Below are 23,387 nucleotides of genomic sequence, written 5' to 3' on the forward strand. Positions count from 1 at the left end.
CTGATGTAAGAAAGTAGGTGCACTACCAAACTCCAGCAGTGCATAGACAAGTGGCTACTACTTGGGTACTACCTGATGCATGACAGCTTACTGTTTACTGAGCAGTCTATTTGTAATTCAATCAATGCTATATTTTATGTGGAACAATACTAAATGTTTCTGATGTCCGGTTAGAAACCTCCATACTCTATCTACTGATTCATAATCACTTGCAAATCTCGCTCAACACCATGAGGATATTCTTGTATCCTTTATCCAATTTCACAGTTCATGCTCATTTCTAAGTCTGTTTGTTACAAGAACATCCAAATTTTGGCCAAGCCCAGTGATGACTGGACTCAATCCTCAATGGGTTATTCTTTCATAATTATATATTATAACCAGAAGCTGGTTTAGCACAGGGCTAAATCGCTGGCTTTGAAAGCAGACCAAGGCAGGCCAGCAGCACTGTTCAATTCCCGTACCAGCCTCCCCGAACAGGTGCCGCAATGTTGCAACTAGGTGCTTTTCACAGTAAAGTCATTTGAAGCCTACTTGTGACAATAAGCGACTTTCATGTTTCCAGTTGATGATTGTTGTCTTGATGATTTTGCGTTTTCTCCCCTTCATTTGTGAACACTTTCAAAATAGTGGTTCATTATTTTTATAATTTTCAAAATAATGGTTCATTGTATTTGTAACAATATTGTTCTCACCGTGGTCATTTATTAGTAAACTCTCTTGTAATAAAAACAGAAAATACTGTATAAATCCCAACAGGTCTGACAATATCTGTGGAGAGCAATTTGTGTCCAAATGACCCTCCTACAAGAAATCTCTTGGAATGTGGCTTTTACCTGTTTTGGGTGTTTGGATCTGATTTGCATTTAATTCAAGTTCTCAAAACATTCATTTATTTCACTCTTTCTGAACTTGCCTTCCTAATACAATCCATACTATATTATCCATGCATCATTTACTCTTGTTTCACCAGGATATACTTCAAAGATAGTAATCTTTATTATTATCACAAGTAGGCTTACATTAACACTGCAATGAAGTTGCTGTGAAAATCCCCGAGTCACCTCATTCATTCCAACTATTCATTTGTTTTTTCAACAGCACCCATCTATGTTTCATTACATTTAAAATTGATCTTTCAGATGATTTAATTGATGATTGTAAGCAGTTGACTTTTAATAGTATGACTTTACATTTTTCTTCACCTACATCCCCTGCCCCACCCCTTGGATAAGCCTGCAGGTTAATGTTCCGTAAATATCATCACCATTTTTACAGTACAAGCTGACCACTGTACAAACAATACAGTGACACCCACTGAACTGCTCATCAGCCAACAATGATTTTTGGGCATTATTTAATGTCATTAATGGTGGCTGCCTACAAAAAAGAAATGATTGAAATGGTAACTTAATAACAGAGCCACCTCACGTTCTTTTATTTTCTTCCTTGTTCTTTTGCAACATCACATAACCTTGAATATTCTAGCCCTGGCCACCTTCAAATAATTTATTTTCAACGGTTATCGTATTCATTTATTTTTTTGTGCTACTAATTCATCGATCTTGTTACAAATGCTGGTTGCATTCAGTTATTTAATTTTGTCTTCTCGCTATCTTTTCCCACTCTGACCATGCGCATTGTCTTCCCATCACGTTTTGGTTATTATTATCTATATCGCACCCTGCACTATTACCTTGTCCTTTCTCTTCAACGTTCCAAGTATTCCCTCACATGAAACCCCACCCCTCCCCATCTCCAATTCTCTACAACCCTAATTACACAATTTATCAGGACACTGGTCCCAGAGTGGTTCAGGCAAAGGCCATTTCTCGCACCTGGCACTGGGCAGGCAACAGTCTTTTGTCTCATGCTTTTGGCTACAGAGTATCTATTCCCCATAACTATATTGTCCCCTACTATGATGCCAGTGATCTAGCTGATCATTTCATTACTGCCTCTGAGCTTCAGCTCTTGGCCTCCTGCTCTCTCCTGCTTTCTCTATTGAAGTACTCCTCTCTTGCAAAAGAGCAAAATTGCAGCTTGTCTCTGTGTACCAAATTCAGAGTGAAGCACTTTGTCTCACTGCACTCAAGTCTTGAGCCAGACTTTGTGCATCTGCTGAACTTCCAAAAATTATACTAAAATCCCAGTGACTTCAGTTAGTCGCTGCTTAAAAGCTGTTGAGTCTGCTACAGATCCTTTTTAACTTCAACAACCTATTGAATTGACTTGCCCTATAGATTATGAAATGCCATGTCTCAAACTTGTATTTAAATCACTCAAAAGTAGTTGGGGAATTGACTGTAATGTACAAAATTACCAGTTGGGTGGATTTGACTGCCGTGTATGAACTTGCCAATCAATCCTTGCACTCTTCAAAGCTAAAAGCAGTGAATATTTTGATTACGGTGTGGATGTTAGTGGTTTCCCATAGTTTAATCTTACAGTGGGTCCATAGCTTTATTTTATAACCTAATTTTCCACGTCTCTTCTCTCTCCTCCTCCCCCCCCCCCCCCCCCCCCAAACACAATTGTGAAGTACTGCAGCATGATTGTATTCAAATGGATAAACAATGTAATCCTTTTATTACGGGAAGAATTTAACATAAAGTAAGGATATTATGCTTTAGCGATACAAGGGCATCTCGCATACTGTGTAGTTTTGGTCTCTTTATTTAACAGGATCTAAATGCATTGGAGGCTTACTAGACTGTTAACTCGAATGAGTAGGTTGCTTTATGAGGATAGGTTGGACAGGCTCGGCTTGTTTTGAGTTTGGGCGGGTGAGAGGTGATTTGATTGGAGTATATAACATCATGAGCAGTGCTGATTAGGTGGATAGGATGAGGATGTTTCTTGTGGGCGAGTCTTGCACTGATTTTCAAATTAGGGATCGCGATTTTGGGATAGAAGTGAGAAATTGGCCATGAAACATGACAGTCAGTTAAAATTGGCTGACGTAAAGGGAAACGTACAGTTAGATGCTAGTGATGAGGATAGTGGTAAAGAGCGTCATAGCCGAAGGCTTGGTGGGAATCTATTTAAATATGTCCAAGCATTGCCAAGGTTTGACGAGGAGAAGGTAGAAGCCTTTTTTCAGTTCATTTGAGAAGGTGGCTAAACAAATGAAATGGCCACAGGGCATGTGGGTATTACTGATTCAAACAAAGCTGGTAGGTTGGGCTAGTGAAGTGTTTGCATCACTGCCGGAGGAGGTATCTGGGACGTATGAGGAGGTGAAAAAATTCATCTTGGGTGCATATGCACTGGTGCCTGAAGCTGACAGACAACGGTTTAGAAATTTAAGGAAAGAATTTAGTCAAACATACATGGAGTTTGAAAGGCTCAAACAGAGTAATTTTGATAGGTGGATAAGGGCTTTGAAAATAGACCAAACATATGAAGCTCTGAGAAATTATACTTTTGGAGGAGTTTAAAAATTCAATTCCTGATGTAGTGAGAACTCGTGTGGAAGAACAGAGGGTTAAAACTGCGAGGTTAGCAGCAGAAAGAGCAGATGATTATGAATTAGTTCATAAATCAAAGCTTGGTTTCCGACATCAGTTTCAGCCTGTGAAGGATAGAAACTGAGGACATGCGAAATACTCAAGTGGTAAGGGTGATCTGATGGGAGATAATAAGGAGAGTGTACCTCATATTAAAAAAGAAATCCAGGAGGATGGAAGAGGCATGAAAAGTTACAAATATTTTCACTGCAATAAACTAGGCCATGTAAAGTAAGTGTTGGTGGTTGAAGAAAAGCACTGGGAAGGCTGATGTGGTAAAACAGGATAAGACAGTGGGGTTTGTTAGAGTGGTAAAGGAAAGCCCAAGTGAAGCGAAGGAGGTGCAAAAGAGTGTACAGCCTGATCAAGAGATGATTGATAAGAAGGTGCTAGATGTCTTTAACAAATTTACATGTGTGGGTAAAGTTTACTCATGTGTATCAGGTAAAGAAGTCACAATTTTAAGAGCTACAGGAGCTAGTCAATCTTTAATGGTAAGAGATGAGTTACGTAATTTGGGAAGAATGGTGCCAGAAAAGGTGGTAATATGTGGAATTCAGGGTGAGAGGAGTAGTGTTCCATTATATAAGGTAAGGTTGGAAAGTCCAGTGAAGAGTGGTGAAGTGGTAGTAGAAGTAATAGAGAAACTATCTTGTCCAGGAATACAGTTTATCTTGGGTAATAATATAGCTGGATCGCAGCTGGGAGTGATGCCCACTGTGGTTGATAAGCCAGTGGAAAATCAGACAACTGAAGTGTTGAAGGACGAATATCCTGGGATTTTCCGGATTGTGTCCTAACAAGGTCGCACAAACTCACAGATTAAGACGAGACGAGAAATCTTTTTTTAACAAGAAAAATACATTTATTAAATATGAAAAAATTGGATTATGATACAATATTCCTTTACTCCCCCCAGTTTAACAATTGCACAGGTTTCAGGATTAAAACAGATTACAAAGCATATCTAAATCAACAATGGTCTCGTGTCCCTTTTAAGCACACAAGATGCCTGTGGGCACATACACTCTCCACTCTGAATCCCAAGTGAATATTTGTGGATGTCTGCTCAGAATTCCCCCTGATAATTGTCACATGAGAATTTCCAAACGCTATTCCCAAAACCACTTTAAAATCTTTTCTCAGAATTAAGCTTTCCCTTAGTGGTTTGCATTCCGAAATCCAGACCGGGTTTTCCAAATTACATTTTTTTTTAAAGTGTCCGCTCCACTTTCAACAGTGAATCCAGTCCTGGATTCTCAACCACTTTAAGATTTCCTTGTCTTAACAGCTATATCAGCTGATTACAATTGCTTTAACTTCAATTCCCAGACTGTATTAAAGTGACATCAAACATTTCATCTCCCTCCGAACTCTGATTTAAATCTAATATTGCAATTTCCTCTAACTCTGAACACTTTGTTTACTCTTCCTTGATTTCTTTTGAACAATACCTTGGTCTCTGTTCTCTCAACTTCAGACTACTTAGATACTCTTTCTTTCCCTGGTTGTCTGGAGTGTATCTTATTCCCTAGGATGCCTGCATCTTTGCAACTCCCTTGTCCTGTTCAGCTTGGCCTGGCAAAAGTTTTTTAAAAATAAACATTTTATTGAGGTATTTATGGTTTTATAACAGTAAGAGAAGAAACAGTGTACATACAAATATAAACATAGTGCAAAAGCAGTCTTCCTCTCTCTCAGGTCTCAGTTTTTCTAACACCCTACTCTACACTAAACTAACCTCACAGCCCCCCCCCCCCTTTTTTTTTTTTGCTGATGGTTAATTTTCCTTAAAGAAGTCGACGAACGGCTGCCACCTCTGGACGAACCCTGAGATTGACCCTCTCAGGGTGAACTTTATTTTCTCCAGACAGAAAGCTAGCCATGTCAATTAACCAGGTCTCCGACTTCGGGGGGTTTGAGTCCCTCTAAGCTAATAATATCTGTCTCCGGACTACCAGAGCGGCAACGGCCAGAACACCTGCCTCTTTCTCCTCCTGGAATCCCGGATCTTCTGACACCCCGAAAACCGCTACCTCTGGACTTGGCGCCACCCTTGTTTTCAACACCTTGGACATAACATCCGCAAACCCCTGCCAGAATGGCCTGGCAGAGTTGAGAGTTGTTCACTCTCCAGTGTCCTTTCTGCAGGCTGCTCTGGCTTCTAGTTAAAACTTTTTTTTAATAAATGATTTTTATTCAAATTTACCAACAACAAATTTTCTCCCAACAATAAGATAAACAGAAACAAAAGCACCCCCCCCCCCCCCCCCCCCCCCATACAAAGCAATAAATTAACAACACAAAGAGAAAGAAAAACAAAAAAGTAACAAACCCACAGTTACAAAGCAATCCCCCTGAACAGACTGGTAGCCCCCACCCCCGGGTTGCTGCTGATATTGACCACACTCTAACACTCCACCAGGAAATCAAGAAAAGGCTGCCACCACCAAAATCCCTTGCACCAACCCCCTCAGGGCAAACTTGACCCCCTCCGGTTTAATGAACCCAGCCATGTCGCTGATCCAGGATTCCAGGCTTGGGGGCTTCGTGTCCCTCCACTGTAAGAAGATCCTGCGCCGGGCTACTAGGGACGCAAAGGCCAGAATACCAGCCTCTCTCGCCACCTGCACTCCCGGCTCCGATGCCACCTCCAAAAATAGCGAGTCCCCAGCCCGGTTCCACCCTGGAGCCAACCACACTCGACAGGATCCCCGCCACCCTCTTCCAGAAACCCTCCAAAGCTGGACACGCCCAGAACATATGGGTGTGGTTCGCTGGGACTGCCAGACACCTTCCACACCTGTCCTCACCCCCAAAGAATCGGCTCAACCTGGTCCCAGTCATATGCGCCCTATGCAGTACCTTCAGCTGACTTAAGCTGAGCCGAGCGCAAGAAAAGGATGAATTCACCCTCCCCAGGGCGTCTGCCCACGTCCCCTCGTCGATCTCCTCCCCCAGCTCCTCCTCCCACTTCATTTTCAGCTCCTCCACTGAGGCCTCCTCCCCCTCCTGCATCACCTGATAAATTGCCGAGATCCTACCCTCACCTACCCATGTCCCCGAGAGCACCCTATCCTGCACCCCCCTTGGCAGCAGTAGCGGAAACTCCGCCACCTGCCGCCTAACAAACGCCCTAACCTGCATATACCTGAAAGTATTCCCGGTGGGGAAGACCCCACTTCCCCTCCAACTTCTCTAAAGTGGCAAACTTCCTGTCGAGGAAGAGGTCCCCCCGCCTGCCCTATACCAACTCAAAAACCCACCGTCTATTCTCCCTGGTGCAAACTGATGGTTGCCCTGTAACGGCGTCCAGATTGAGGCCTTCACTTCCCCCCCCTATGCCACCTCCACTGGCCCCAAATTTTGAGGAAGCCACCACTACTGGTGGACTCGTCGAATACCTTGCAGGGGGGAGCGGGGCCGTCACCAGTGCCTCCAAAGTCGTGCCCACACAGGACGCCACCTCCATCCTCTTCCATGCGGCACCCTCCCCCTCCATCACCCACCTACGGATCATCGCCACATTTGCAGCCCAGTAGTACCCACACAGGTTGGGCAACGCCAAACCACCTACCTCCCTGCCTCACTCCAAGAATACCCTCCTCACTCTCGTGTTTTCAGCGCCCACACGAACCCCAGAATACTCTTATTCACCCTCCTAAAAAAGGCCTTTGGGATCAAGATCATCGTAGAATTTACCGTGCAGAAGGAGGCCATTCGGCCCATCGAGTCTGTACCGGCTCCTGGAAAGAGCACCCTACCCACGGTTAACACCTCCACCCTATCCCCTAACCCAGTAACCCCACCCAACACTAAGGGAAATTTTGGACACTAAGGGCAATTTATCATGTCCAATCCACCTAACTTGCACATCTTTGGACTGTGGGAGGAAACCGGAGCACCCGGAGGAAACCCACGCACACACGGGGAGGATGTGCAGACTCCGCACAGACAGTGACCCAAGCGGGAATCAAACCTGGGACCCTGGAGCTGTGAAGCGATTGTGCTGTCCACAATGCTACCGTGCTGCCCTGGGGAGACACTGGAAGCGAAACAAAAACCTCGAGAGTACCGTCATTTTAACCGACTGGACCCTGCCCGCCAAGGAGAGTGGCAACGCATCCCACCTCCTGAACTACTCCTCCATCTGTTCCACCAGCCTCAAAGTTTAGCCTATGAAGGGCCCCCCAGCTCCTGGCTATCTGGACACCCTCCGAATCCCTCAGCGCCATGGCCAGGGGCTCAATCACTAACGCGAAGCGCAGGGGAGACAAGGGGCACCCGGGACAACCAAAAGTCCTCTGACCTCCTCCCGTTTGTCACCACGCTCGCTAACGGAGTACTATACAGCAGCTTCACCCACCTAATGAATCCCTCACAAAACCCAAATCTCCTCAGCACCTCCCACAGGTAGCTCCACTCCAACCTGTCGAAGGCATTCTCCGCATTCATCGATGCTACTATTTCCGCCTCCCCATCCGCCGCTGACATCATTATAACTTTGAGTAGCCGCCGCACATTGACATTTAGCTGCCTCCCCTTCACAAACCCCGTCCGGTCCTCATGGCCAACCAGTGGGACCACATCTTACACCCTCCTGGACAGTATCTTAGCCAACAACTTTGCGTCCACGTTGAAGAGCGAGATCGGCCTCTAAGACACATTGGAGGGAGTCATTATCCCGCTTCAGAATCAGTGAAATTATTGCCCTGGAGATCGTCGGGGGCAGAGCCCACCCCCCCCTCCCTCGCCTCATTCAGGGTCCTCACTAACAGCAGGCCCAGCAGGTCTGAGAATTTCTTTTAAAACTCATCAGGTCCCGGTGCTTTCCCTGTCTGCATGCTCCCCATCGGCGGCTCCAACTCGATTGGGGCTCCCAGCCCCTCAACCCGCTCCTCCTCCACCCTTGGGAACTCCAGCTTGTCCAGAAAGAGGTTCATCCCGCCCCCTCCCTAGGGGGCACCGACCGTTACAGCTCCTCGTAGAATGACCTGAACAGCCCATTAATGTCCCTAGCACCCCGCACCAGGTTCCCTCCTATATTCCTAACTCCCCCTATCTCTCTCGCTGCCTCCCGCTTCCGGAGCTGGTGGGCCAGCATCCGCCTTGCCTTCTCCCCGTACTCGTATACTGCTCCCTGTGCCCTCCTCCACTGCGCCTCCGCCTTCCGGGTGGTCAGTATATCGAACTCCGCTTGGAGACTACGACGCTTCCTCAAAAGCCCCTCGTCCGGGTCATCCGCATACCTCATGTCCACCCTTACCATTTCTTCCACCAACCTCTCCCTCTCCCCCCTTTCCCTGTGCGCCCGAACAGTTATCAGCTCCCCTCTAACCACCGCCTTCAACGTTTCCCAGACCACCCCAACTTGCACCTTCCCATTATCAGTAGCTTCCAAATACCCCTCTATGCACCTACGGACCCACCCACATACTCCCTCCTCTGACAGAAGTCCCACATCTAGCCTCCACAGCGGGCATTGATCCTTCCCCTCCCCCAGCTCCAGGTCCACCAAATGCGAAGCGTGGTCCGATATAACTATCGCCGAATACTCTGCCCCCACCACTCTCTGGATTAGCGCCCTGCTGAGTACAAACAAATCAATCCGGGAATAAGTCTTGTGGACATGGGAAAAAAAGGAGAACTCCCGACCTCAAAGACCTCCAAGCATCTACCCCACCCATCTGATCCATAAACCCCCTCAGCACTGTGTCCACCACAGGCCTCTTGCCCGTCTTAGACCTCGAACGATCCAGAGCTGGGTCCAGCACCGTATTAAAATCCCCTCCCAAAATCAAGCCCCCCGACTCCAGGTCAGGAATCCGGCTCAACATTCGCCGCATGAAACCTGCATCGTCCCAATTGGAGGCGTACACATTAACCAGAACCACCCGCTCCCCTTGAAGCCTACCACTCACCATTACGTATCTGCCACAGCTATCCGCCACCACACTCAACGCCACAAATGACAAGCTCTTACCAACTAAAATCGCCACCCCTCGATTCTTCGCATCTAGCCCCGAGTGGAACACCTGCCCAACCCAACCTCTTCTCAGCCTCACCTGGTTCACCACCTTAAGGTGCGTCTCCTGGAGCATGCTACGTCCGCTCCCAGCCCCTTCAGGTGTGCCAAGACCCGGGATTGCTTCACCGGCCCATTCAGCCCCCGCACGTTCCATGTGACCAGCCGAATCAGGGGAGTCCTCCACCGCCCTCTGCGCCGGTCAGCCATAGCTCTCCCTCGGCTCACCACGTGCCCGCAGAACCCCCCAAGACCGTTCCCCACGGTGGCAGACCCTCCTCCCAACTCCCTCCATCGCCAGCAGTTCCCCTTCAGAGGCCCAGGCATCCTCTGAGGAATCGAAGTGGAGCTGGCGGTCTTCCTAAGTGACCCAGAGGCGTGCCGGCTGTAACAGGCCAAACTTCACCCCCTTCTTGCGAAGTACTGCCTTCGTCCGATTAAAACTAGCCCTTCTCTTTGCGACCTCCGCACTCCAGTCCTGATAAATCCAAATCTCTGCATTCTCCCACTTGCTGCTCCTCTCCTTCGCCCATCTCAGCACACACTCACGGTCAACGAAGCGGTGAAAACGGACCAGCACCGTCCTGGGCGGCTCATTCGGTTTGGGCTTCCTCATCAGCACTCTATGGGCACCCTCCAGTTCCAAGGGCCCCTGGAATGACCCCGCGCCTATGAGCGAGTTCAACATCACAGCCACATAGGCCCCCCAAGTCCGAACCTTCCAGCCCCTCCGGGATGCCCAGGATCCGCATGTCCTTCCGACGGGAGCGATTCTCCTCCACCTCCAGCCTCGCTTGTCATTTCTTGTGGAGCGCCTCATGCGACTCCACCTTCACTGCCAGGCCTAGGATTTCGTCCTCGCTCTCCGAGGCCTTTTGCCGCAGCTCCCGGATCTTGACACCCTGGGCCGTCTGAGTCGCCGTGAGCTTGTCCAGCGAGGCCTTAAGCGGTTCCAAAAGCTCAGCCTTCAGCTCTCTGAAACTGCTCCTGCGCCCACGCTGCCGGCTCCCAGCCCGCCGCCATCTTGTTTCTCCTGCCTCGCACCTTTCTCTGCTCCAAAGCCGATTTTTTAACTGCTCCACTCCTAGTCCAGTCCATCCACCGGCAGAAAAGCGCAGTGGATGTGTTCCCACACCGGGAAAAGTCCAACCAGCACCGCTACGGGCCCTTAAAGAGCCCAAAAACCGAAGTCTAGACGAGACGAGAAATCAGAGTGAAGATGAAGTTGAAGTGCAATTATCAGAAACAATTTTTGATCAGCTGGTTGAAAAAGAACAAGAACGGGTGGAGGATGAGGCGGATATTTTTCGTTCAGGAAAATTGACGGAGTTACAACAAAAAGATATAGAAATAAAACGGATGTAATGAGGGTGCATACACTGAAGAGGATTCTGTGTGTTTACCTGAGTGTTATTACCGTAAAAGTGATGTCTTGATGAGAAAATGGAGACCTTTACATATGCAGCAGATGTAAAGTGGGCAGTCATTCACCAAGTAGTATTGCCGGTAGGGTATAGAAAGGAGGTGTTGTGAGTTGCACATGATGTACCAATGGAAGGTCATTTGGGAATCAGGAAAACTCAAAGCTAAAATCCAGAAACATTTTTATTGGCCTGGACTACATAAAGAATGTAGTTAAATTTTGTCAATCATGTCACACATGTCAAGTGATAGGGAAACCTCAAGCGGTGATAAAACAAGTGACCTTAATAACCATTCCAGCATTTGAGAAACATTTTCCAAGGGTCCTAATTGATTGCGTAGGACTGCTTCCTAAAACGAAAGTGGGAATCAATATCTTTTGACGATAATGGATGTCTCCACTAGGTTTCCAGAGGCCATTCCAGTATATAATATTAGAGCTAAAAAGATTGTGGAGGAATTACTTAAATTATTTACTGGATATGGACTACCCACAGAAATACAATCGGATCAAGGATCAAATTTTGCCTCCAGGTTATTCAAAGAAGTTATGGATAGCTTAGGAATAAAACAATTTAAATCAACTACGTACCATCCAGAATCGCAGGGAGTGTTAGAAAGGTGCATCAGACATTAAAGGCAATGTTGAGAGCTTATTGTCAGGAATATCCAGAGGATTGGGATAAAGGAATTTTGTTCGTACTGTTTGCAATTAGGAACGCACCTAATGAACCAACCAAATTTAGTCCTTTTGAATTAATTTTTGGTCATGAGGTAAGAGGACTACTTAAATTGAATAAGGAAAAATTGGTGAGTGAGAAATCATCAATTACATTATTGGATTACATGTCAAATTTTAGGGAACGATTAAATAGAGCAGGTGAATTGGCGAGATGATAACATTTAAAAGTTGCATAACGTGATGAAGCGCGTAGCAGACAGGAAATCCAAAGTTTGTAGTTTAGCCATTGGAGATAAAGTTTTAGTATTGTTATCAGTGGTAGGGAGCCTTTAAAAGCTAGGTTTTGTGGACCTTATCAGATTGAAAGGCAATTAAGTGAGGTGAATTATGTGGTTAAAAACACCAGATGGAAGGAAGACTCACCGAGTGTGTCGTGTGAATATGCTTAAAAGGTACTTTGAAAGGGAAGGTGAGAAAAAGGAGGTTTTAATGATTCTAACTCAAAGTGACGAACTAAATGCAGATGACTTTGAATTTGACATACCTCAAATTAAATTGGAAAATGAAGATGTTGTTAAAAATTGGGAGAAATTGTTGTTACCTTCCAGAGGAAAATCAAACTGACCTGAAAGAGTTATTGATATTACATGGGCAGGTTTATGGAGATAAATTGGGAAGTACTAAAATGGCTATACATGATGTAGATGTGGGAAATGCTGTTCCAATCAAACAACATCCATACAGACCTAACCCTTTAAAATTGGCACAGGTTAACAAAGAGATTGAGTATGCTTAAAAATAGCATAATTGAAATGGGTTGCAGCCAATGGAGCTCACACATAGTGATGATACCAAAACCAGATGGTAGCCCATGGTTGTGTGTGGACTATAGAAAGGTTAATGCAGTTACAAAAACGGACTCTTATCGTATCCCACGTTTGGAGGATAAAGTGGGACAATCAGCTTTTATTTCCAAACTGGATTTACTTAAAGGTTACTGGCAGGTACCTTTATCCGAAAGGGCGAAGGAGATTTCAGCTTTTGTGACTCCAGATGGTATTTACCAATTCAAAGTTATGCTATTTAGCATGAAAAACGCCCCAGCCACATTTCAACGGTTAACTAACAAAGTTGTTTCAGGATTACTCAATTGTGCAGTATACATCGACGATCTGATAATTTTCAGCCAGACATGGAAAGAACATTTAAACAATCTGATGGAGTTATTCGATCAACTTCAGGAGGTGGGTTTGGTGAAAAACCTAGCCAAAAGTGAATTTGGGAAAGCCCAAGTAACTTTCCTTGGCCATACAATTGGGCAGGGTCAAATGGTCACACGGGATGTGAAACCGACAGATATTGAGGAGTTTCCGAAACTCTCCAGACAAAGGGAAATAATGCAATTTCTTGGCATGAGTGGATTTGACCGAACCCTAATCCTAATTTGTGCCAACGTTTTGTAGTGTGGTTGCTCCACTGGTGGACTTGCTGAAGAAACGTCGAAAATGTCAGTGGACAGCGGAGTTTCAACAGGCATTTGACTGCCTGCAAGCTGTAATGATCAATTCTCCTGTGTTGGAGAATTGCAAGGGACTCTGATCAAATTGAACCAAAGAATCTGACTTTAAAGAGAAATGCCGAGGAGTAGAGAAATGGACGGATCATGCAGATGATCAACCTCCTTGTTCAAAGAGACTGTCAATCGAAGGATTTCAGTTGAAGGAAGAACAAAAATGGACTATATTATTGTACCTGTTTGCATGTGTTGTTTTTTTTAACAAAAAGTATATTTACTGTGTGCATTTCTTAAGGATAGTGAAAAATGAAACCATCTTGAAGTTGATGTTTCGTTTCATGGGGGAGGTGTCATGTGAGAGTACCTTTAAGAAATGGGTGTTATAAATGGGTGTGTATGTAAATATCTGCAGTGAGTACCTTTAAGAAATGGGTGTTTATTACTGCAGTGATGTCAGAGTGTGGGTAGAACTGGGCTGTCAGATTTTTACTTTCGTTTTTGAGCAGTGTGTGTTTTAGTTTCGGCTTCAGTGTTGGAGCTGAAGTCAGACCAAACAGGTGTACTGCTGTTCTCTCTGCCATCAAAAGACTATCTCTCGATCATTTGGTGAATTCAGAATTATAAATGTTCTCAGTAGTGAATGTAAACCTAATGTGCTTCTGGTAAAAGGTACTTAAGTCTTTTGGATGTTAAACGGAAAGCTTTAGGAATTACTTAGTGTTGTAGTTTTTGGGGGGTTGTATTTGAATTGATGGTTGCTAAGATGTTCACTGTTTTAAAAAGGTTAACTTGAGTTCGTAGAATAAACATTATTTTGCTTTTTAAAAATACTTTTCCATTTCTGCTGTACCACACCTGTAGAGTGGGCCGTGTGCTCCTCATACTGCAATCTATTAAATGTTGTGGGTCAGGGGAACTCCATGATACAATTTGGGGTTCTCTAAACCCTGGCCCATAACATCAGCGATGAGCATTGGCTGTGGTCATAGCATATGGTTTGTATGTTAGTATCCTTGCACAGCGGTGAAAATTGTTTACTATTTCTAGAATCTGATGGAGGCGGAGGAGAAGAAGAAGAAGATGATGAAGATATCGATGAGGAAGAGGACAATGATGAATCTGTCAAGGAAGAAAATGGAGTTTGGATTTTGACAGATGCAAACTATGATTCCTTCATTGCAGACAAAGAAACTGTGCTGGTTGAATTTCATGCACCTTGGTAGGTGTATACTTTAATGAAACAAAATCCATGTTTATTGATGCAAAGAAGTTTGTTAAGAGTATGTTTTTTCATATTTACAAAAAAGTAAACAATTTGACCGTAAAGGTTCTCATAGAATTATGCCACATGATGATGATCCTATGTGTCTGCCTGGTATAGCTCCCCCCGCCCTGCTCTTCACTTCACCATAGCACTGAAAATAGTTGCTATTCCCCATTGCTTTTCAAGCAGTGCATTCCGAAACATCACTGTTTTTAAAAAAAGAACTCATCTGCTTCTTAACTCTTTTTGCCAATTATGTTAAATCCTTATGTTCTGATTACTAATCCTTCTGCTAGTGCAAACTTTCTTCCTATGTGTTTTCTACCCCTCATAAATTTGAACGTTTTTGTTAAATCTCCCTTAACTTTGGCTCTAAGCATAATAATCAAGCTCTCTGGGCTCTCCAAATAACTAAATCCCTTCAACACCCTTGTACCATTATGGTAAATCTCACTTCTGAAGTATGTCTAAAATGTCGTATACTGAGGTCTAATCAATGAATTATAAATTTACCATAAATTTGTTTTGTACAATACGTTTTTCTGATTGTGAAGCTGAGAATCCATAGGCTTTTTAACAGCTGTATCCACCGTATCTACAACCGTCTAAAGATCGTGTATTTGAGCCTCTTATCCTATGCCCTATTTAAAATTTAACCACTTAATTTATACTACCTGTCTTAATTTTCTCTTCTGAAATGCAACACATCACACTTCACTACATTAAGCTTAATCTGCCATCAACTGGATGAGTTTTTTAAAAAGTTGTTTTTGTGGAATTTACATAATTAATCTGTTCAGACCAGATTTTTGAATGCCCGCCATAGCTTGGTGGGTAGCATTCTTGACCGACTCAAGTCATGGATTCAAGTCTCACTTCAAAGGCTTGGAGATATCTCGGCTGGCACCCTCAGTGCAGTACTGAGGGAGGGTTGCACTGAGGTGCCATATTTCAGATGCGACAAAACACATGTACAACATGAACAAATTGAGGGCCATGAGAAAATCCCACAGCACTATTTGAAGATGAGGGAAAGATATCTTTTGTTTCCTTGCCACTATGTATCCCTCAATCAACATAATTAGAACAAATCATCTGGTCTTTATCACATTTCTGTTTTTGAAAGTTTATTGTGTGTAAATTGCATTTAATGGCTGGACTTGGAGTGTTCTGGGGGTGCTAAACATGTTTTTTATACTTTTTGGAAGTCTGAAATATTGCCAGCATTTTGGAATGTTAATGCCACAATTTTTCAATTCTGTCTTGCATTTAGCATGAGGTTAATTTCTTGGATTCACCATTTCTGTTCTTCTACAGGTGTGAACAATGTAAAGACTTTGCACCAGCATATGAAAAGATTGCCAGTGAACTGAAAGAATATGATCCTCCCATCCCTGTTGCCAAAATTGACGGCCTATCACAGTCTGGCCTGGGTCAGCGATTTTCTATTGCTATGTACCCCACATTCAAAATTGTGAAAAATGGGCAGCCAGTTCACTACAAAGGAACATTGTCAAAGGATGGTAAGAACATTTTCTGGTTACTTGTTAAATACAAACTTCAAATGAGTGCATAGTAGAATTTTGCAGCAACAAACTGAAGCCTATATGTTGGATACAATATTTATCAGTCTGAAAGCTCTACTTAATTAAGCAAGTCTTTGATACTTCATGCACCATGACAAAGCAGTTGTTATTCTGGTACAGTACATCTTAGAAGGGTGCTTTATGGTCTCAAAGTAACATGCTTCTATAATAAACCACTGCCATTTTCCAAGCAGAGGCACTAAACTTTATTGAATTTGCCAAAAAGTCTCAGCACATTGGATGAAGGATGTAAACTCTTGAGGCAAATTACACTATTTTGGGCATATGCCTAATCTGTCATGTTATTTGTCATAATATTGCCAGGCTCCATCGCTGCCTCAGCACATCATCTGAAACATCAGCATTTCTTTGGTTCTTGACACAGGGGAATGACACTAGGTGTATTGCTTTTGCAGAGAGCCAGCACATACCCACTGGGCCAAATGGATTCTTTCAATGCATTAAGTATTCTATCACTAATTCTATTATTTTGAGTCTTGGTTTTATCTTGTGACATAATTGTTTCTCATGAATACGAGGATTATATGTTAAATTAATTCGGACAAGTGTAACTTCCGCTTTACACCTTAGTTTGCCTTCAAAACGGAAGAAGCAAGAAGGAAAATTGAAATATTAACAATTTGCGATAATAGTTTGTCATGAAGGTATGTTAAAACAAAATTTGCCAACTTCCGGTGGTGACCATGGAGTGAGTGTTGCAGATTTTCTTGGTCTTTTCACCATCTGACGGGCAAAGTATTTGAGAGCAAGAGGTGCAGGATTACCTGAGGAATGTTTTACTCTGGTGTGGCTGGTGGATGGATCCACTGATTAGGAGTGGTGCAAGAGGGAAAGAGGTACTGGAGCAGGAGAGTCTTCGTGGTGCGACACAGGAAAAGATGGTGGCGAGCAAGGGGGCTGCTCTGCCTGCCCAGTGTCAACAGAGCAGTTGATAGAGTTCCTCCGTGATAAGTTTCGGCAGCAGAGGAAAGAGGTCCTGGAAGACCTCGCCAAGGTGGTGGAATCGCTTAAATCTGGGATTGCGCAAGTGGAGCAGAAGCTGGACTCCCAGGGCCTGGCGATCCAGAAAGTGGGGGAGCACGAGGAGCAGTTGGTCCCATTGATGGCTGAGATGGGAGTGATGTGCGAGAGGCTGAGGGAGAAGGTGGAAGACCTGGAGAATCGCTCCAGAAGGCAAAATGTTAGGATTGTCGGGATGCCTGAAGGCATTCAAGGTGCGGAGGCTAGGGCGTACGTGGCAAAGATGCTAGAGAAATTGATGGGAGAAGGGGTCTTTTACCAGCCCCTGGAGGTCAACGGAGCATGCAGGGTGGTGAGTCTGCAGGGGAACGAGCCACCGAGGGCGATTGTGGTGTGGTTGCACCACTTTCTGGATAGGGAGAGGATCCTTCAATGGGCGAGGCAGACCAGGAAATGTACCCTGGAAGGGAGCGAACTGCACATGTACCAGGACCCGGGAGCAGAGCTGGCGAAGAGAATGGCCAGTTTAACCAGGTTAAGGCTGGCCTCTTTAACAAGGTGATGAAGTCATCTGTGGGTGACTTTCCAGAAGCGAGTATTATTTCTGCACACCAGAGGAGGTGATGGAATTGGCAAGGTACTGTGGAGTGTGAGGACATTGAAGAACTTTGGAGGAATTTTGCATGTTCTTTTAAAATTTTTGATGGGTGTTCTTGGACGCAGGTTTTATCATGGGGAAACAATGATGGTGAGTGCACCTTTTGTTACTCCTTAGGGATGTAAAGGGGGAACTAGGGGGAGGCTGGAAGTCTTGGGTGGGCTAACTGGAGTGAAGTGGGAGGTTTCTGGGAGGTGGGGAGAGAAAGGCTGGTTCTTTTGGGAGGGGGTATTCAACAAGGATGTCAAATCGGTCAGTGTCAGTGTGGTGCAGTTTGAAAGGGATCGGCGTGTGTGTTGTTGACAGTATGCGAGCACAAGGGCAGCCATTCAGGGATACATGGAGCAAAACAATGTGGGACAGATCACTCCAATTAGAATTTGGGCTAGTGTCTATGGGGAGGGTGGTGGGGCAGTTATGGAGGACCAGATGGTCAATTTGAGTACAGGTAGGGGACTTGCGGTGTGCACCATGGAGTGAGTGGTCACACACACACGGCAGCTCCTGCTAAGATCACAGAAAAGAGCTCTTTTTTTAAGCAATACAGAGTGGAATTTTTATGAAAAAGTATAGGTGAAGGTAGGAGGAGTTTTTTCACCCAGGAATGATATGTTTCTTGGTTTCCAGTCCTGCAGAAACAGTGTAGGATTTGGCTGGGGCTGCAGCAGAGAGACAAAGCCTATTCGGCATGCAGGCGGGGGAAGGGCTGTGTTAGAGGCCTCGAGCTGACCTGAGGGCCCTTGTGAAAGCTGGATTCTAGCAGCAAAGGGAACAACTGGAAAAGATTTCACCAAGGGCTCTTTTAAGGGCCCACAACGGCGCTGATTTGATTTTTCCCCAGGTGGGAACGCAGCCTCGGCGCTTGGCGGCCGGTGGATGGGCTGGACTAGAAGTGGAGCGACCAGAAAATCAACTTTGCAGCAGAAGAAGGTGCGAGGCAAAAAGGACAAGATGGCGGCGGGCGGAGAACCGGCAGCGTGGCAGCAGTGGGCGAGGGAGCAGCAGGAGCTGCTGCTGCGTTCCTTCCAGGAACTAAAAGCTGAGATCCTGGAGCCATTGAGGGCATTGCTGGACAGGCTCGGGGCGAATCAGACGGCGCAGGCAGCAGAGATTCGGGAGCTGCAGCAAAAGGCTTCGGAGAACGAGGACAAACTCCTCGGCCTGGCGGTGAAAGTGGAGTCGCACGAGGCGCTTCACAAGAAATAGTTGGCAAGGATGGAGGAGATGGAGAACTGCTCCCGCCGGAAGAATCTGCGGATTTTGGTCCTCTAGGAGGGGCTGGAAGGTTCGGATTTGGGGGCCTACGTGGTCCTGATGCTGAACTCGCTGATGGGCGCGGGGTCATTCCGGGGACCCCTGGAGCTGGAGAGTGCCCATCGGGTGCGGCTTCGGAAGCCCGGGCCGAACACACCACCCAGGGCGGTGCTGGTCCGATTTCAACGCTTGGTTGACCGTGAGTGTGTGCTTCGTTGGGCGAAGAGGGAGAGTAGTAGTGAGTGGGAGAATACGGAGATCAGGATTTACCAGGACTGGAGTGCAGAGGTGGCAAAGAGAAGGGCTGGGTTTAACCGGGCGAAGGCAGTGCTCCACAAGAAGGGGGTCAAGTTTGGCCTGTTACAGCCGGCACGCCTGTGGGTCACTTATAAAGACCACCAACTTTATTTTGACTCCCCGGAGGAGGCCTGGACTTTTGTCCAGGCAGAGAAGCTGGACTTGAACTGGGGGCTGGGGAATGGCTTTGTCATCCTTGATATCCTTTCGCTCTTTTTGGTTCTATTGGACGATGTTTTTTTTTTTTTGCTGTCTTGCCTTTTCTGCTTTTCGGGACTGTTATCTGTTTACTTGGGTGTTTTATCATATCATGTTGGGACTTTTATTATTTCACTGGTTACGGGTTTGGGTGGGGTTCGCGGCTCTGTTGGGTCATGTGCCTGTCTTCCTGCGCTGGAGAAGCAGGGGGCGGGGTCGGCATTGGGGGAATGGTTGGGGGACACTGGGGATGGTAATTGGGGTGGCGGGAGCAGCCGGGGTCGGCTGACTTACGGAAGTACAATGACCGGAGTTACGCAGCTAGGGGGGGCCCCAGCCTGGAGAGGGGGGGGGGGGGGGGGGGGGGGGATACCGGGTTGCTGCTGGAATGGCCAAGAAGGAGCTGGAGCGTGCAGAGGGGATCAGGATGGCGGTCCGTCGCTGTGGGGAACGGGCTGAGCGGGGGGCGCGGGCATGTGGCGGACTACGGAAGGGTGATGGCTAGTTGACGGGGGAGGGGGGCAGGTGGCCCTCCGATCCAGCTGATCACCTGGACTGTGAGGGGACTGAATGGGCCGGTCAAACGGTCCCGCGTGTTCACGCACCTGAGGGGGCTGAAGGCGGACGTGGCTATGCTTCAGGAGACGCACCTGAAGGTGGCGGATCAGGTCAGGTTGAGGATGGGGTGGGTGGGCCAAGTGTTTCATTCGGGGCTGGTTGCAAAAAACCAGAGGGGTGGTGATCCTGGTGGGGAAGAGGATGTCATTTGAGGCGCCGAGTGTGTTGGCAGACAGCGACGGGAGGTACATGATGGTGAACTGCAAGGGGAGCGTGTGGTGCTGGTTAATGTATATGCCCTGAATTGGGATGATGCGGGTTTCGTGCGGCGCATGTTGGGCCGGATTCCAGATTTGGAGGTGGGGGGGGCCTGATAATGGGGGGGATTTCAACACGGTGTTGGATCCGCCACTGGATCGATCCAGTTCTAGGACGGGTAGGAGGCCTGCGGGGGCTAAGGTGCTGAGGGGATTTATGGACCAGATGGGAGGGGTGGATCCTTGGAGGTTCGCGTGGGCCAGGGAATTTTCATACTTCTCCCATGTGCATAAGGTCTACTCCCGGATCGACGACTTTGTTTTGAGTAGGGTGCTGATTGCGGGGGTAGTAGACGCTGAGTACTCGGCGATAGCCATTTCTGACCATGCCCCGCATTGGGTGGACCTCGAGCTGGGGGAGGAGAGGGACCAGCGCCTGTTGTGGCGCTTGGGGGTGGGGCTGCTGGCGGACGAGGATGTGAGGGGGCGGGTTTGAAGATGCATCGAGAGGTACCTGGAGGCCAACGATAATGGGGAGGTCCGAGTGGGGACGGTCTGGGAGGCGCTGAAGGCGGTGGTTCGGGGGGAGTTGATCTCCATTCGGGCCCACAGGGAGAGAGGGGAGCAGAGAGAAAGGGAGCAGAGAGAAAGGGAGAGATTGGTGGGGGAGATGGTGAGGGTGGACAGGAGGTACGCGGAGGCCCCGGAGGAGGGATTGTTGAGGGAGCGGCGCAGCCTTCTTGCTGAGTTCGACTTATTGACCACCAGAAAGGCGGAGGCTCAATGGAGAAAGGCTCAGGGTGCGGTGTACAGGTATGGGGAGAAGGCGAGTAGTATCCTGGCACATCAGCTCCATAAGTGGGATGCGGCTAGGGAGATTGGTGGAGTTGAGGACCGGGGAGGAAATGTGGTGCCGAGTGGGGTAGACATTAATGGGGTCTTCAGGGACTTTTATGGGAGACTGTATCGGTCCGAACCTCCGGCGGAGAAGGGGGGGATAGGGTGCTTTTTGGACTGGCTGAGATTCCCACGGGTGGAGGAGGGACGGGTGGAGGGTCTGGGGGCGCCAGTTGAGCTTGAGCTGGTTAAAGGGATAGGGAACATGCAGTCGGGGAAGGCGCTGGGGCCGGATGGGTTCCCGGTTGAATTTTACAAGGTGTATGCAGACCTGCTGGGCCCCCTGTTGGTTAGGACCTTCAACGAGGCGAGGGAGTGGGGGGGGCTTTGCCCCTGACGATGTCTTGGGCGCTGATCTCCTTGATCCTTAAGCGAGACAAGGATCCCTGCAGTGTGGGTCATACAGGCCGATATCACTCCTGAATGTGGACGCCAAGTTGTTGGCAAAGATCTTAGCCACGAGGATAGAAGATTGTGTGCCGCAGGTTATCCGCGAGGATCAAACGGGGTTTGTGAAGGGGAGGCAGCTGAACACTAATATACGGAGGCTCTTGAACGTTATTATGATGCCAGCGGTGGAAGGGGAGGTGGAGATAGTGGTGGCGCTAGATGCGGAGAAGGCCTTTGATAGGGTCGAGTGGGGGTACTTGTGGGAGGTGCTGGAAAGGTTTGGGGAGGGGTTTGTCAGTTGGGTGAGGCCCCGATGGCTAGTGTGGCCACGAATAAGAGGAGGTTGGAGTATTTTCGACTATACCGAGGGACAAGCCAGGGGTGTCCCCTGTCCCCCTACTTTTTTGCGCTGGCAATTGAACCCCTGGCTATGGCGCTGAGGGAGTCGGGGGATTGGAGGGGGCTGGTCCGGGGTGGGGAGGCGCACCGAGTGTCGCTCTATGCGGATGACCGATTGTTGTATGTGGCGGACCCGGTGGGGGGAATGTCGGTGGTGATGGCGATTCTCTGGGAATTTGGGGATTTCTCAGCTTAACTTTGGGAAAAGCGAGCTGTTTGTGGTACACCCAGGGGACCAGGAGGGGGGGGATTGGGAGGCTCCCACTGAAAAGGGCGGAGAGGAGCTTCAGGTACTTGAGGGTTCAGGTGGCCAGGAACTGGGGGGCCTTGCATAAGCTAAACCTCACAAGGCTAGTGGAGCAAATGGAGGAGGAGTTTAAGAGGTGGGACATGCTGCCGCTGTCTTTGGCGGGTAGGGTGCAGTCAGTCAAGATGACGGTGCTCCTGAGGTTTCTGTTCCTGTTCCAGTGCCTCCCCATCCTTATCCCGAAGGCCTTTTTCAGGCGGGTTAACAGGAGCATTACGGGGTTTGTGTGGGCACACGGGACTCCAAGGATGAGACTGGTGTTCTTGGAGTGGGGCAGGGATGGGGGCTGGAGTTGCCCAACCTCTGTGGGTATTATTGTGCTGCCAACACAGCGATGGTGCGTAAGTGGGTAATGGACCGGGAGGGGGCAGCATGGAAGAGGTTGGAGATGGCATCCTGTGTGGGTACGAGCCTGGAAGCGCTTGCAACGGCGCCGCTCCTGCTCCCTCCGACGATGTATACCACGAGCCCGGTGGTGGCAGCTACCCTCAAGGTTTGGGGGCAATGGAGGCGGCACAGTGGGGAGGTGGGGGCCTCGATGGGGTCCCCGATACGGGGGAACAGCCAGTTTGTTCCGGGGAGAATTGATGGCGAGTTCCTGAGTTGGCACAGGGCAGGTGTCAGGAGGCTGGTGGACCTGTTCATAGAAGGGAAGTTTGCGAGCCTGGGTGAGCTGGAAGGGACGTTCAGGCTGCCCCGGGGAACACCTTTAGGTACATGCAAGTACGGGTGTTTGGCAGGTGGCAGGGTTCCCCCTGCTGCCGCCGCGTGGGATCCAGGACAGGGTGCTCTCAGGGGTATGGGTTGGAGAGGGGAGGATCTCTGAAGTGTCCCAGGTGATGCAGGAGGTAGACGAGGCCTCGGTGGAGGAGCTGAAAGATAAATGGGAGGAGGAGCTGGATGAGGAGATTGAGGAGGGGACGTGGGCGGATGCCCTAGAAAGGGTGAACTCCTCTTCGTGTGCGAGGCTTAGCCTCATAAGTTTAAGGTACTGCATAGGCCTCATATGACTGGGACAAGGATGAGCAGGTTTTTTGGGACCGAGGACAGGTGTATTAGGTGCTCAGGGAGCCCAGCAAACCATGTCCACATGTTCTGGGCATGCCCAGCGCTGGGGGAATTTTGGAAGGGTGTAGCAAGGACTGTATTGAGGGTGGTAGGATCCAGGTCAATCCAGGCTGGGGACT

The 23,387-nt window shown here is 47.7% G+C and overlaps 1 protein-coding gene across 1 annotated transcript in view; it reads left to right on the forward strand.

The window, feature by feature from the left end:
• Positions 1-23,387, forward strand: part of pdia4 (protein disulfide isomerase family A, member 4) — a 49,379-nt gene that overhangs the window by 2,659 nt on the left and 23,333 nt on the right. Inside the window, exons 2-3 of the mRNA XM_038797778.1 lie at positions 14,202-14,373; positions 15,736-15,941. Coding sequence (XP_038653706.1) covers positions 14,202-14,373; positions 15,736-15,941 — 378 coding nt within the window. The remainder of the gene's footprint in view (positions 1-14,201; positions 14,374-15,735; positions 15,942-23,387) is intronic.

The sequence above is a fragment of the Scyliorhinus canicula genome, chromosome 5 (genome assembly GCF_902713615.1).
Source record: "Scyliorhinus canicula chromosome 5, sScyCan1.1, whole genome shotgun sequence".
Lineage (NCBI taxonomy): Eukaryota > Metazoa > Chordata > Chondrichthyes > Carcharhiniformes > Scyliorhinidae > Scyliorhinus > Scyliorhinus canicula.